This window comes from Misgurnus anguillicaudatus, chromosome 7, assembly GCF_027580225.2.
Source record: "Misgurnus anguillicaudatus chromosome 7, ASM2758022v2, whole genome shotgun sequence".
Taxonomy (NCBI): Eukaryota; Metazoa; Chordata; class Actinopteri; order Cypriniformes; family Cobitidae; genus Misgurnus; species Misgurnus anguillicaudatus.
This window is the reverse complement of record NC_073343.2, coordinates 31353637-31367625: the sequence shown is the minus strand read 5'-3', so window position 1 is coordinate 31367625 and position 13989 is coordinate 31353637. Positions and strand designations below refer to the sequence as shown.

At 36.8% G+C, this 13989-nt stretch overlaps 1 protein-coding gene across 1 annotated transcript; it reads right to left on the bottom strand.

Annotated features, from left to right (window-relative positions):
• Positions 1 to 389: 389 nt before the first annotated feature.
• On the bottom strand, positions 390 to 13280 carry calm1a (calmodulin 1a). The gene is made up of 6 exons (XM_055171791.2): positions 13142 to 13280; positions 6767 to 6797; positions 6469 to 6612; positions 3377 to 3483; positions 1550 to 1685; positions 390 to 1359 (listed from the first exon to the last, which is right to left on the bottom strand). The coding sequence occupies exons 1-6, from the start codon at positions 13142 to 13144 to the stop codon at positions 1331 to 1333; spliced, it is 450 nt and encodes a 149-aa protein (XP_055027766.1). The 5' UTR covers positions 13145 to 13280; the 3' UTR covers positions 390 to 1330.
• Between the last annotated feature and the right edge of the window lie 709 nt (positions 13281 to 13989).

The window sequence follows — 13989 nt, the reverse complement described above, 5'->3', positions numbered from 1 at the left end:
CAACTTGTAAAAGTGTTAATGATCATATTAAAAGAACCATACAAGCGCTTGGTGTAAAAAATAACCTCTGCCTGACTACATGAGGTAAATCTGGTTGCTGTAGTTTAATCAGGTGTAGATACACACGCACAATTCTCTCTAGAGGATCTTCTTCGGCTCCCACGTGGCTTTCGATATCGCTCTCATCTACTAGAGCCACAGATCCAGGTTGCCAGGCAACCCCTAAAATCCCCACAGACACACACACACATGCTCGGATGCTAAGCGCTCATGCAACATGACACATATATATAGAGACACAGAGATCGGTTGCCATGGCGATACTTGTACGAAACCTTCCCTAAACGGTGATTCAAACAGCACACGATGACAATAAATGACAAAAACAGTTCAAGTTCATGTTCTTTTATTGGAAAAAAATCAAAAGACGAGCATGTACAACTTGGAATGAACAAAAACAGAACCGAAGGTGGGCAGTCGAAAGCAAGCCCTGGTGAAAAGCCCTCCGCGCTCTCCAGAGAAATCGACCTGCTCGCGGTCAGAGCAAAACCGAAGATAAAAACATTTATGGTACAGCCCTAAACACCCTCAGCCAATCCCTCCCACTAAACACGCCCCTTCTATCGGGCACAATGCACAAAGAAACAAAACTCCAAATATCCTGACATGCCAAACGTAGTTTAAAATCTCTTAAATGCTAATTATTTCTTAAAAATATCTCTTTGTTTAGTTCCCGAAGCAAACCGCAAAGGTCCCATTCATTTGTCCCCTATGCAGATTCCAGGCCCACCCACACCCACCCGAATCCCAAACTATATTAACGGCCATTTTGAATTCAGACTGTTCCAAACCCCCTAGAACGCTCCGATAGACATCGCCGAGGTTTCCGCCCAATAGCGGCTCCCGACTCAAGCTGCATGCATGTAGAACAGAAACGAGAAGTAGAAGACGATTGGCCAGCCCAAACATCGCCGCTAGCAAATGGAACCAGTTAAGCAGTTCACCAGATGCTTTTACTTTTTAGTTTCTGAAGGTTTGATATCAGGATTATTTGTGTGTCTTTTTGGAGATGTCTAAGCAGTTCTTTGGGAACAGGACCACTAACCAGTACATGCAGGTCATTTATGTTGGTTCACTTTTTTTGGTTGTTTTTTGTATATATATATATATATTTATATATTTTTCTATATATGGACATTTTATCTTTTTGTAACATTCAGTTTTTCTATACAGAAACAGTATGAATAAATGAATATTTTTGCGTAAGAGGTAAGTAAAATATTCGACTGATTTTTTGTCTTCTAAGGAGGTCCGAGAAAACCGAAGAGCTTCACTTTGCCGTCATCATTTGTACAAACTCTGTGGACAGAAACAGATGTAGGGTATTAAAAAACACGACGCTAAGTTTACACAAGATGATAATTTATTTCAAGCTTTCAAATCGGACTACGCCATTAAATCTCTGTAAACGAACATAACCTTTTATAATCCAAACTGCATCATTTTAATTGAAGTCACATTTTGTCACTACCGCGCTTTTGTGTTGTACCTTCATAATTGACTTGACCGTCGCCGTCGATGTCAGCTTCTCTGATCATCTCGTCCACCTCTTCATCCGTCAGCTTCTCGCCCAAGTTCGTCATGACGTGGCGAAGCTCTGCTGCGCTGATGTAGCCGTTTCCATCCTAACAGAAACCGTTCAATAAATCAATCATGACATGCAAATAAACTAATAAAGCATTCATAACAAATGTCTGCCTGTAAAAAACGAACTAAAGTCATTTTTGTGATTAGTCCTTTTTACATAAAATCACCCTACATAATGTAAAAAAATATATAATTTTGTGAAAATACAACCTTAATATCTTTAATATTGATAGAGGTCATGTCAAAAATTGAAATCAATAAATAAAATCAAACTTTGACACTCCTAATCTCATCATTAAATTATGAGATTTAACCTGGATTTCACAGACAGGGTCACAACACTGCAAAAAATTATTTTCAAGAAAAAAAAATCTTAGTATTTTTGTCTTGTTTTCAGTGAAAATATCTAAAAATTCTTAAATTAAGATAATTTTCTTGATGAGCAAAACGACCCAAGAAAATAAGTCTAGTTTCTAGACCGAAAATATCACAATTAAGTGATTTTGTGCATAAAACAAGCAAAAGAAATCAGCCAATGGGGTAAGCAAATTTTTCTTGAATTTATTGTTTAAGAAAAATGTTCAAGATTTTTTGCTTACCCCATTGGCAGATGTGTTTTGCTTGTTTTATGGACAAAATCACTTGGATTTGATATTTTTTGGTCCAAAAACTAGACTAATTGGGTCATTTTGCTCATCAAGAAAAAGCATCCCCATTTAAGAACCCTTAGATATTTTTACTGAAAACAAGACAAAAATATTAAGATTTTTTTTTCTTGAAAATCATTTTTTTGCAGTGTAATATCTTTATTATTGATAGAGTAAGGTCATGTCAAAAACTGAAATCAATAAATAAAATCATACTTTGACACTCCTAATCTCATTAAATTATGAGACTTTAACCTGGATTTCACAGACAGGGTCACAACAAATGTAAAAACAAAGAAATTGAACATTCGACTAGCTCCTGGTGGCGCTAAGTATTAAAAAAATCATAGCTATTCAATTAATTTACTTTCAAAATTGTATTTACACTGCAAAAAAGTATTTTCAAGAAAAAATTCCCTAGTATTTTTGTCTTGTTTTCAGCAAAAACATCCAAAAATTCCCAAATCAAGATGCCTTTCCCTAATGAGCAAACGAAGAAAGAAAACAAGTCTAGTCCCTAGACCAAAAATATCAAACCCAAGTGACCCTGTGCATAAAACAAGCAAAAAAAATCTGCCAATGGGGTAAGCAAAATTTTCCTTGAATTTAGTGTTTAAGAAAAATGTTCAAGATTTTTTGCTCACCCCATTGGCAGAATTTTTGCTTGTTTGATGCACAAAATCACTTAAATTTGATATTTTTGGTCTAAAAACTAGACTTATTTTCTTGGATCGCTTTGCTCATCAACAAAAAGCACCCCAATCCAAGAATTCCCAGATATTTTTACTGAAAACAAGACAAAAATACTAAGAACATTTTTTCTTGAAAATAATTTTTTGCAGTGTATTTCTGTGCAAAAAGCGTACAGCATCCACATAAAACAACTGAAACAAAACCTTCTTCAACAACAGACATTTAACTGTGAATATAACTGTTAGGTGAATTGCTGTGTTGTCATGGGTGGAACTGTGGCTTGTTATTTATTTTTCCAAGGACTGGCTTGTTTTCCTTCCGCCTCCTCGCTGTTTCCATGGTAACAAACACATCATCTTCCCACAACATCCCTGTTTCCCAACACTGACCTTGTCGAAGACTCGGAAAGCCTCGCGGATCTCCTCCTCGCTATCTGTATCTTTCATTTTACGAGCCATCATCGTCAAAAACTCTGGAAAGTCAATGGTTCCATTACCTGTGAAAAAGAGAGAGAGAGAGAGAAAGATAAACAGATGTGCCTCAGTCAGATGTGTTTAGGGAAAAGAAAAACCCTTGAATCTCTCAGTAGAGGAACACACAGCAGCGTTCTGGGGTTTTCAGGTCGAACTGTGTGTGGTTTTTCGTCCCCCTGAGGTTTATTGAGCTAATGTGGAATATTTCCATTAGACAGGACAAATATGACATCCCCCCGTGTGCATGTGTGTGTGAAAAGTCGTTCCATAAGGATTCACACTGTGTGTGTAATCTGAGAACGTGGGTGTTTACACGTGCTTGTGTGCGTTTAATTACATTCTATGTTCTTCGTATTCCAGTTCTTCGCAAACAAGCACAAATAGTCTCTGGGTACCACCGGGGTCGCGATTTCCAAACGGCTTTAGTTAGGGCTCCACAATTAATTGAAAAACTAATCGAGATTACAATTACAGGTGAAACAAATACATAATCGGCAAAAGTCTCAAACCATTTGTGCTCATTTCTGTGCGTTTTGGCACTAAATACAGTGGCGAATCAGAGATTTTTAAAAAGTGTAGTTTAGCATTTTTTTATTTTTTACTAACAACGTAACTTCCATAATTATTTGTTATTTACATTATATTCTTTAGAATTTACTATGCAGAAAGTTATAAAACATTCAAAACTTCAAATGTAAAATCTATTAAATTGCCAATAATAATCGCAATTACAATATAAAGGTGAATAATCGGCAAGTTATGATTTGTTAAAATCATGCAGTCTTAGTTTTAGACATGAAATGTGAACCGCCCCAAACTCTTTCCCCGACAGCGTTTAAAAAAAAAGTTGCCAGCGATATATACATAAATTTTATGCATAACAAATGTTTATGTCGTTTTAACCAATTTTCTTTTTGTCTCTTATTTACTGTAATAACAATTGTGTTAAATCGGCAATACAGCTTTCTTAATATTGGTATCGGCCATAAAAAGCCCTTATCGACCACTATTCAATGGACTTTACTAAAAAAAATAAAAATAAAAACTCTATACAGCACCACATGTTTTAATCACAATTTTACTGCAACCCAAATAATCGAACAGAGTTAGTGTCGCTTGAAATTTACCGCACGGAAATACGCTATTTTAAATGTAGACGCGCGGCAAGCACGCTTTTTTCCAGGCGCGTCGACACCGCAGCCAGTTGAAAATACTTCCAACTTTTTACAATGGCGCGTCGGAAAGCGGGGCAGTCGCGATTAGGGCTGCACAATTCATTGAAAACTAATCGGGATTACAATTACGGGGTAAAACAATTATATAAACGACAAAAGCCTCAATATCAGCTGTCCATTTGTGCTATTTCTGTGCATTTTGGTAGTACATTCTGACACCAAATACAGTGATGAATCAGAGATTTTAAAGCAACACTATGTAGTTTCCATGTAAAAATGACTTAAAGCTCCCCCATGTGGTTGAAAAGCGCAACAGTGCCTGGTATCAGACACTCTTCTGCAGGCAGGGGAGGGGGCGGGGCTGTGTTTCCTACCCTCCGCCGCCACTTTCAGAGTGTGCTTGTAGCAGCTAGGAGGCTGCTCAGGTTGCAGCAATAGTACAATTTGTCCAGTTAAAAGTTGTTCTATCACTGCAATAATTTTAGAGACATTATTTAAAGGTAAAAAAAACCTACATAGTGTTGCTTTAAAATTGATAAGTATCATTTTAAAAGTGACGTGTCCTTAAGCCATTAATTTAGAATGTTTTAATAACAACATAACTTCCATAATTATGTTATTTACATTACATTATTTAGTATTGGATGTTTAGAATTTACTATGCAGCTGCTTCACAAAGTATAAATCATACAAAACTTTAATGTAAAATCTATTAATCACCAATAATAATCATAATTACAATATAAAAGTGAATAATCAACAATTATGCAGCTCTAGTTTTAGACGCGAAATGTGAACCGCCCCTTAATAATCTCATAATGTTCCAAGGACAACATGTGATATTGCATTTAATGAAAAACCCCTCCCCCCCACAGCATAATATTATTGTAACAACCAATCACCTCTACAAGGCTTTAACATGTACTACTATCGGCTCGCTTGCACGCAAACTAACACAACAAGATAACGGTTTATCACAGGGAGAAACTTTTCATCCTGATAGGGTTAGGACAGATTCCAAAAGCAAACGTGCCAGCACAAGACAACATGTGGCAGGGTTTCCTTACGAGCCAATAATGTTAGACAAGATATTATTAAAAAATACAATAAATAATAAAAAAACTAGCATATAAAGGCAATAAATGCAATGCATTGGCATTTCATACCAAGAAGCAAGCTTGAAGAGTCACCTTTGTGGTTTTGCAAGACAACCATTGCTACGTGTGTATTACTGCAACAAAAGGCAACATGATTTGTGACCCCGCCTGTGAAAAACCAGCTCAAATCATTTTTGTGATTTCATTTATAATGGATTATTGTGCTGCCTCACGACCAGTCGCGACCAATCGTTTGCAGAACAAAAGTCCCCGCTTACACAATATATGCGTGTGCACTGCGCACAACAACTATGTATAAACTAATACAAACACATGCATGTATAATTCAAAGAAAAACATATATCTATATAATAAATATTTACATTTATATATAATTTAAATTATATATAAATATAAAACTTAATATACACATGCAAATATTTCTCAAATATATACATGCATGTGTGTGTCTGAATTTATACACAACTACTACACACAGCACACCAACACATATCATGCAAACAAAAACTCTCATTCTGCAAACGACCAGTCGCGACCAATCGTGAGGCAGCACTAAATTGGATTAAAATCAAACTTTGATGCTTCTAATCTCAAGCCTGGATTTTAAAGACAGGTTCACCTTTGCCAGACAGTCCACGCAGTATTAATGGATTGATGACAGCAGCACATCATCCGAAAAATCAAAGTACATCCTCAGGTGTAATCGTGTACTCACCATCAGCGTCCACTTCGTTAATCATGTCTTGCAATTCAGCTTCTGTGGGGTTTTGTCCGAGAGATCGCATCACCGTGCCAAGTTCTTTAGTAGTGATGGTACCATCGCCATCCTTATCAAACAAGGAGAACGCCTCCTTAAATTCTGAGAAAAACAAATGAGAGAAGAATTAAAACCCAAAAGTGATCCTCTTATCCAGAAAATTGTAAGTTGCTGATGCTTGTATTTCATTCTGGGGACTAATGTCAATTGAAGGTATGTTGACACTACAAACAAATACACACAAAACTTGACTTACCAGCAATTTGCTCCTCGGTAAGTTGGTCAGCCTAGATAATAAAGAAGAAAATAAAGCAGTGGGCAGGAAGAGATGGAGGGGGATGAAAAGAGAGAAAATCGTTGTGTTATAAGCTTTTTGAAAGTTAAAGCATTGTGCCATAGTAGGAAAAAATATATACTATGGAAGTCAATGGTGCCCCAGATCATTTCTCAAAATCTCTTAATTTGTGTTCAGCAAAACAAAGTATTTTATACAGTTTTGGAAGAACTTGAGGGTGAATAAATGAGAACAGAATTTTTAATTTAGGGTGAACTATCCCTTTAAAAAGTTAAACATAAAAATGTTTTTACTGTCTAAGTATGTAGATAAGAGTTCAATACCTTGCATCATCATCACCAGATCGATTAATCATTAATGTCGTCATACAAGAAATCGACACTTGGACAACTTAGACCTACACAATCTTTAAGCCCACTAGTCATGAACATATAACCAGCTGTTTTTACATCCAAAATTTATCCAAACCACAACCTTTATACCATCTAGCTGAATTGCAGTCAAGTCGGCCACCAGCCTCTTCGCTTTGGGTTCGTTTTCCCAACCATCCCTCTTCTTTATCTCTTGCCTGATGTCCATATTCACTGGTGCTTTTCTGGGTTTGACCTCTGCGGTGGGGCTTTTTAAAGTGGTGATGCCATCCACCACTCCCTGGACCATCACCAGACTCTCTGCCAGGCACTCGGCCCTTTTGGCATTATGCGCGCCCTGCCGCCTGACATCGTTGAGCTCTGTTCGACAACGATGCAGGCAGTTCTTCAAATCCTGGACATCTCGCACCACGCCGTCAATTCGGTTGTTGGTGCAGTCCACCAACATCTGCAGAAAGGACTTGTAGTTTCTCTCCTGTAGCTCAATCAGCTCTTGATAAAAAAACTGCTGCTGGTCGAGAAGATCGTAGACCGTGGAAAGCGACACAGAGTTCTCCTCGGGGTAAATAACAGGTCTCTTCTGAGGCATCCTGGTCTCCTTCCAAGCAGATGTTTTTCGGTCGCACTTAGAAGCGAGTCTGGTTGATCAGGCTAATGGGATGTTGAGAAAACAAACCTCAACGCCTCAGGCCAACCTCCTGGGTTGCACAGAGTAACTGCGAATTTTGAGAAGCCCAACATGATTGATTGACCTGTGGTTTTCACCACGGTGCCATGATCCCGGGCTGTCACCAACACACTAAGGTTACAAATTTGAGATTAGTCAAATGGGTGTTGCATCAGCTCACCAAAGCAAAGAATCCTGGAAAGCATTCTGAGGCAGGTCAGCAGGTGCGCATTTAGACAACTGACAGCTGAATCAAAATGAGGCGGTCACTTTACCTGCTCCCGTGGTCGACTCGGTTTACAACACACTGTGGGTTTGGGTTTATACCTCTTTGATCACGTGAGCGGCATTCCGCCTCCTATATTGCCAACACTTGCCATCACAATGGCAGGTTTTATGTTTCCCCGTGCCGATTGATTATCTCGCTTGCCCCATGGTAACCATCTCATTGTGTTTGTGACCAAGTCTATTCCTCTCTACCTTCCCTCCCTAGGGGTCCTGTTAGCCTGAGGGTAAAGGATCCAGACTGCTAACACAAAGGTTGCAGGTAGGTATGGGCAATATATCTGTATTTTTCACAACGGGGATACCGGATGAGATAATACCGTCTATATCGGTATAATCTGATATTATCCTTCTCTGCAACAGAAGCTCTGCCAAAAATGTACACAAAAGGTCAGACAAAAGAAACCACTGTCTTAGAATTTTTTTTATTTATAAGCCATTTTAAAAATGTGTAGGACTTTCAAACGATTAATCGCGATTAATCGCATACAAGCATACAGTTTGTGTTTGCATAATATATGTGTTTGTAGTGTGTGTAATTATTATGTATATATAAATCAAACACATACATGTATACATTTAAGAAAAATGTTTAGAAATATTGTAATTTATTTATATATAATATAATTGATTTAAAAATTAGTCCTGGGCAAAAATTAATCGTGATTAATCGCATACCAAATAAAAGTGTTTTTGTTAGTGTGTGCTGTGTGTAACTACCATGTATATATAAACACATACACACACACATTCATGTATCTATTCAAGAAACATTTACATGTGTATATATATATATATATATATATATATATATATATATATATATATATATATATATATATATATATATATATATATATATATATATATATATATATATATATATATATATATTTTAGTGCTGTGGAAAGATTAATCACGATTAATTGCATACAAAATAAAAGTTTTTTTGGCATAATATATGAGTGTGGGTTGTGTGTAATTATTATGTATATATAAATAAGCACACAGTCATGTATGTATTCAGGAAACATTTAAATGTGTACACATATTTATTTATATTTTTATATATTCTAGATTTTATATTAATAAAAAAGATATATAAATAAAATAATTCCAAAATGAATATATGTATGTGTGTGTGTGGTTAAATATACATAATAATTACACACAGCGCACACACTCATATATTATGCCAAAAATAGTGCTGCCTCACGATTAGTCGCGACTAATCGTTTGCAGAATAAAAGTTTTTGTTTACATAATAAATGTGTGTGTACTGTGTATAATAATTATGTTTATATAAATACACACACATAAATGTATAATTGTAAGAAAAAAATATATTTATATAATAAATATTTATATTTATATATAATATAGATTATATATAAATATAAACATGTATATACACATGCAAATGTTTCTTAATTATATACATGCATGTGTGTATGTGTATTTATACATAATTATTATACACAGTACACCCACATATATTATGTAAACAAAAACTTTTATTCTGCAAACGATTAGTCGCGACTAATCGTGAGGCAGCACTAGCCAAAAAACACTTTTATTTTGTATGCAATTAATCGCGATTAATCTTTGCCCAGCACTAATAAATAAATATATATTTATGTAATTGTTTCTTAAATACAGACATGAATGTGTGTGTATTTATATACACATAATAATTACACACAGTACACAAACATATATACAAACACAAACTTTTATTTTGTATGCGATTAATCGCGATTAATTGTTTGACAGCCCTAAAAAGGTGATTGTGGCATCTCACTTGTGGCTTTGACTTTTTGCATGTAAACATTTATTGCACTTTATAGACAATACGGAGCTATTTCTTATATGCTGCGTACATACCAAATGCGAAGCATTGCTTACCTCGCTTTTAGATTACTCGTGTTATGTTAATTTTCGGTTGAGTTGAATATTTTCAACTTGCATGAAGACGCATTTAAGGCAAATAACGTGTGTTTTCACTGCAATTGCCCCGCCCATTTTGCATTCATATAACCCTGCAAGAGTTCATGTCTATTTGCATCTTTACATTGACTTTGTATTTAATCTACTCGCACAAAACGTTGAATTCACATTTGGTGTGTACGCCCCAATATTACAGAGATATGAATTTAGGTTAATATCGCCAAAGAGATTTAATATTGACAAGATGCGGCACTAGTATTGATATGAATTGGGGAGATTGGCTGCTCTAGTCCCGCCTCCCAATAAAAAGAGCCAATCGCCAACCTTGAGTCCTTTGGGAGAGGGACTTTGCACATGTGCAAATCGACAGGTCTTGTTTGTCTTGTTCTAACAAGACCTGGAGGCATTGCAAATATGGCGGCGGAGTGACGATACTTCCTTAAAATATTTTGATATTGCCCAGAGCTAGTTGCAAGTTCAAATCCAGGTAGGGACAAACTATGACCTGGAGAGTTGCAAAGGTCCCCTCCTACCTTATAATGAATGCCGTTTCTGTTACAGGTTTCTCCAAAGGGAATCTACCTGCAATTAGAGTACTGTGTGTTTTCTCCATAACAGCTCTCTCTTGAAATGTAACCTAAAAATAAAAACGTCATTACCCTTGACTTATTTCCATTCGCATTTTGTTTGTAAGATACCCACAGTTGTGGCCTAACATGTACCAGTAACCTCAGTGGCCTTCTTGCCCCAAGCGTACATTTTTTGGGCAAATATCATTATACTTTCAAATCCGAACACATTTCACCATATTTAAAAGGCAGATTTCCAAGGATTCAAGTGGGACATAGGGAATGATCCTCTTCGGCAGACAGAATCCGCGATCCGCACCTCTACTGGAAATCTTGCATGCTACTTGCCATCCAGCGAGGCTTCAAACACATCACACACCACTGCCAGGAATTTGGCCTGGATCTGAAAACGCAGCGTAACGTTGCCAAGAATCTGGCCTTGATTTAGGAGTCGCCAAAAGGCAGCAGCTGAGGGACCGAGCCGGTGCTTTGGACGGCAAGCGTACGATAATGAGTGCGGTATTGCCACTTTCACACCATGTTAACGGGAAATCCCTAAAGGCCCGTAACCAGCCCGCTGCCGGAAAGCATGTACGATCCTAAAGCATTTACGTGAGTTCCTGTAACACCCGTGCACAAAGCCATACATAAGACGAACACTGATCTAATTACATTTAGCACCCAAGACCAGAAGGTGACTAAATATATAAACTCCTGACCACAACTATGAACCAAACCATCTGTAAGATAAGAAGGCTCTGAAATAACCATGCATTTCTGCCTGATCTGGTTGTTTCATCCCTCACGATAAATTCTTTAGGATAAATATTAAACATCTTTGAATCCACAAGGCATTAAAGAGCTGGTTGGCTCTTAAAGGGGACATTTCACTAGACTTTTTTTAAGACGTCAAATAAATCTTTGGTGTCCCCAGAGTATGTATGTGAAGTTTAAGCTCAAAATACCATATAGATAATGTTAAAATTGCCACTTTGTAGGTGTAAGCAGAAATGTGCCGTTTTGGGTGTGTCCTTTAAAATGCAATGAGCTAATTTCTGCACTAAATGGCAGTGCTGTGACTGGATAGTGCCGATTAAGAGGCGGTATTTCCCCTTCTGACATCACAAGGGGAGCCAAATTTTAATGAGCTATTTTTTCACATGTTTAACCAAAACTTAGTTACTGTGTTGTTCTTTTACACATTTTCTAGGTTGATATAAGCACTGGGACCCAATTATAGTCCTTAAAAATGGAAAAAGTCAAAAGAAAACGTAACAGAAAGTGTGGCCATTCAACTTCATAGCATCTCAGCATAACTATAATTTTTGAGTTACACCCTAAAGGCAGGCATGAGAAGAAGTGCAGACCTGTTCTGCATGGTAAAAACATAATAAGAGGTTATTTTCCTCAACAGGGTTTGCTGAATCCCAGAGAATAGATGCTCATACGGGCGGGACAACAAAACTAGAGCTGCCACACGGCCGGAGGAAGATCTTCTTTATAAAATGCAACCCAAAGCAACTAACCTCACCTCACCGAGTGTTTATCATGTAAACAGAGATGAATCTCACCAAACCCAACGGAATCTTGAATAACGCCCATACAAAAGCGATTTCATAGTGGACCTTCTGGCAGTGTGCAGTGGAAAAGCTGAAGCAGAAACATTTGTATGGACTCATTCAATCTGTATTGACTCATGCTTTCTCACTCCGGTTTAGACACTCTTTCCATGCTTCATGAACAATGTTTGCATTCTTGAACCAAATACACCGTTTAAACAAATAACATTTTCATTTAATTTTCTTGTTATGCATCTTTTGCTCTTATGAAGAAAGACGTTCAAATCTAGACATCAGTTAACACACAAACCTGTTACATTTAGCAATTATTAAAACACTGACAGGAAGCATGAAATGTGTGTGGCAACCAAAGGCATAATGCCACAATACGGTCCAAATCCTGACAGATTTGATACAGTTATGCAAACCCTAATTTCTTCGCATGCGACTGTCTACAGCCAACTAAACTTGACAGCAGCGTAACGCATCTCATTCATTTCGCCTACTTGAAGAAACATTAAAAGATTTTCTTACACTTTTCGCCTGATTAAAGAGACATTGTCTGTGCATGTCTTTTGCAAAATGATTTATAAAAGCAACGCAAATATCATGTCAGCGCGTGCATGTCCTTTTTTAACAGCAGATGAGCACCGATCATCTGTCCGCTGCTGTTCAGCACATCACACCATAATAAAACGCGTATGTCACATTTCCTGCCGCACTATGACATCAATAACTGCAACACATTCATAACAAGCAGACGCAACGATCACTTGCAAAACGCAGAATTGAGCTTGCTGCACATCAAATCGTATTTGCAGAACTGAACGCGCGTAACAAATACGAGCGACTGTATGTTAACAATAAATGGCTTAAATATGTAAAAGATGAGTAATGCATATTTGGTGCATAGTTGTATAATGAAAGCCTATACGTACCATTTGTGAGGGTGGAGAGTAGACTTGGTTTGTTAATCTACACTGCGGCGCTGCTCCGTCTTCTGTCAAGGCTACCCAGTACTACCGTCGCTCGCGGGATACTAAAGGTGATCCGGTTCTATATACATCGGTGTATTCATCCGCCACGGGGACGCCTATCACTCACTTCCGCATGTTACAGACGTAGGCCCCGCCCAACTACTTATCATAACACCTGCAGGAGTGTGCCTGTACTAACAAAACTACGAAATGTGACAAGTAAAACAAAATGTAATAGATATGTGGTTTATTTTTAGGCAGCGACACTGAACATGAGTACAGTAAACTTGTCATATTTGGGTACATTAGACTAGAATACTTTTGTCATAAACCGTGTCACATTATAATATTTTAGCTTATTTTGAATGCAGACATTGTTAGTTTCTTTGTGATTACAAGACTTAAATTTGCATATATTATACAGCATTTTAGGTCCATTTCAATATTTAAAATTAAATAATTAATTTATTACATTTCATTTTCATATTTCTACTATATTACTATTATTAGCCAAATACATTTTTAAAAATGACAATTTATCTCTAATCTAATTAGTTCAATAAAAACTGCTAAAAAACTTTTAGCAAAAATTAAGTTTTTCTAAGTTGAAGGTTAGCATAAACATGTTGATTGATCTGTAATATACACAAACAATTAGTAAATAATAAATAGCACGTCAATATGTGTAAAAATAGTATAAGGACCAACATTCAGGAAAATAATTTTAGCGTTACATTCTCAAAAGAAATGTATCTTTATACTCTAGATCTTTATGGAACTACTTCTCAGAAAGGCACTAGTTTCTTTTA

What these genes read in the sequence shown, in the direction of transcription:
- calm1a (XM_055171791.2), bottom strand. An exon ending in TACCGAGGAGCAAATTGCTG is followed by an intron (nt 6,613 to 6,766) that starts GTAAGTCAAGTT and finishes TGTTTTTCTCAG; the next exon opens with AATTTAAGGAGGCGTTCTCC. An exon ending in CGGTCAAGTCAATTATGAAG is followed by an intron (nt 1,360 to 1,549) that starts GTACAACACAAA and finishes TTCTGTCCACAG; the next exon opens with AGTTTGTACAAATGATGACG.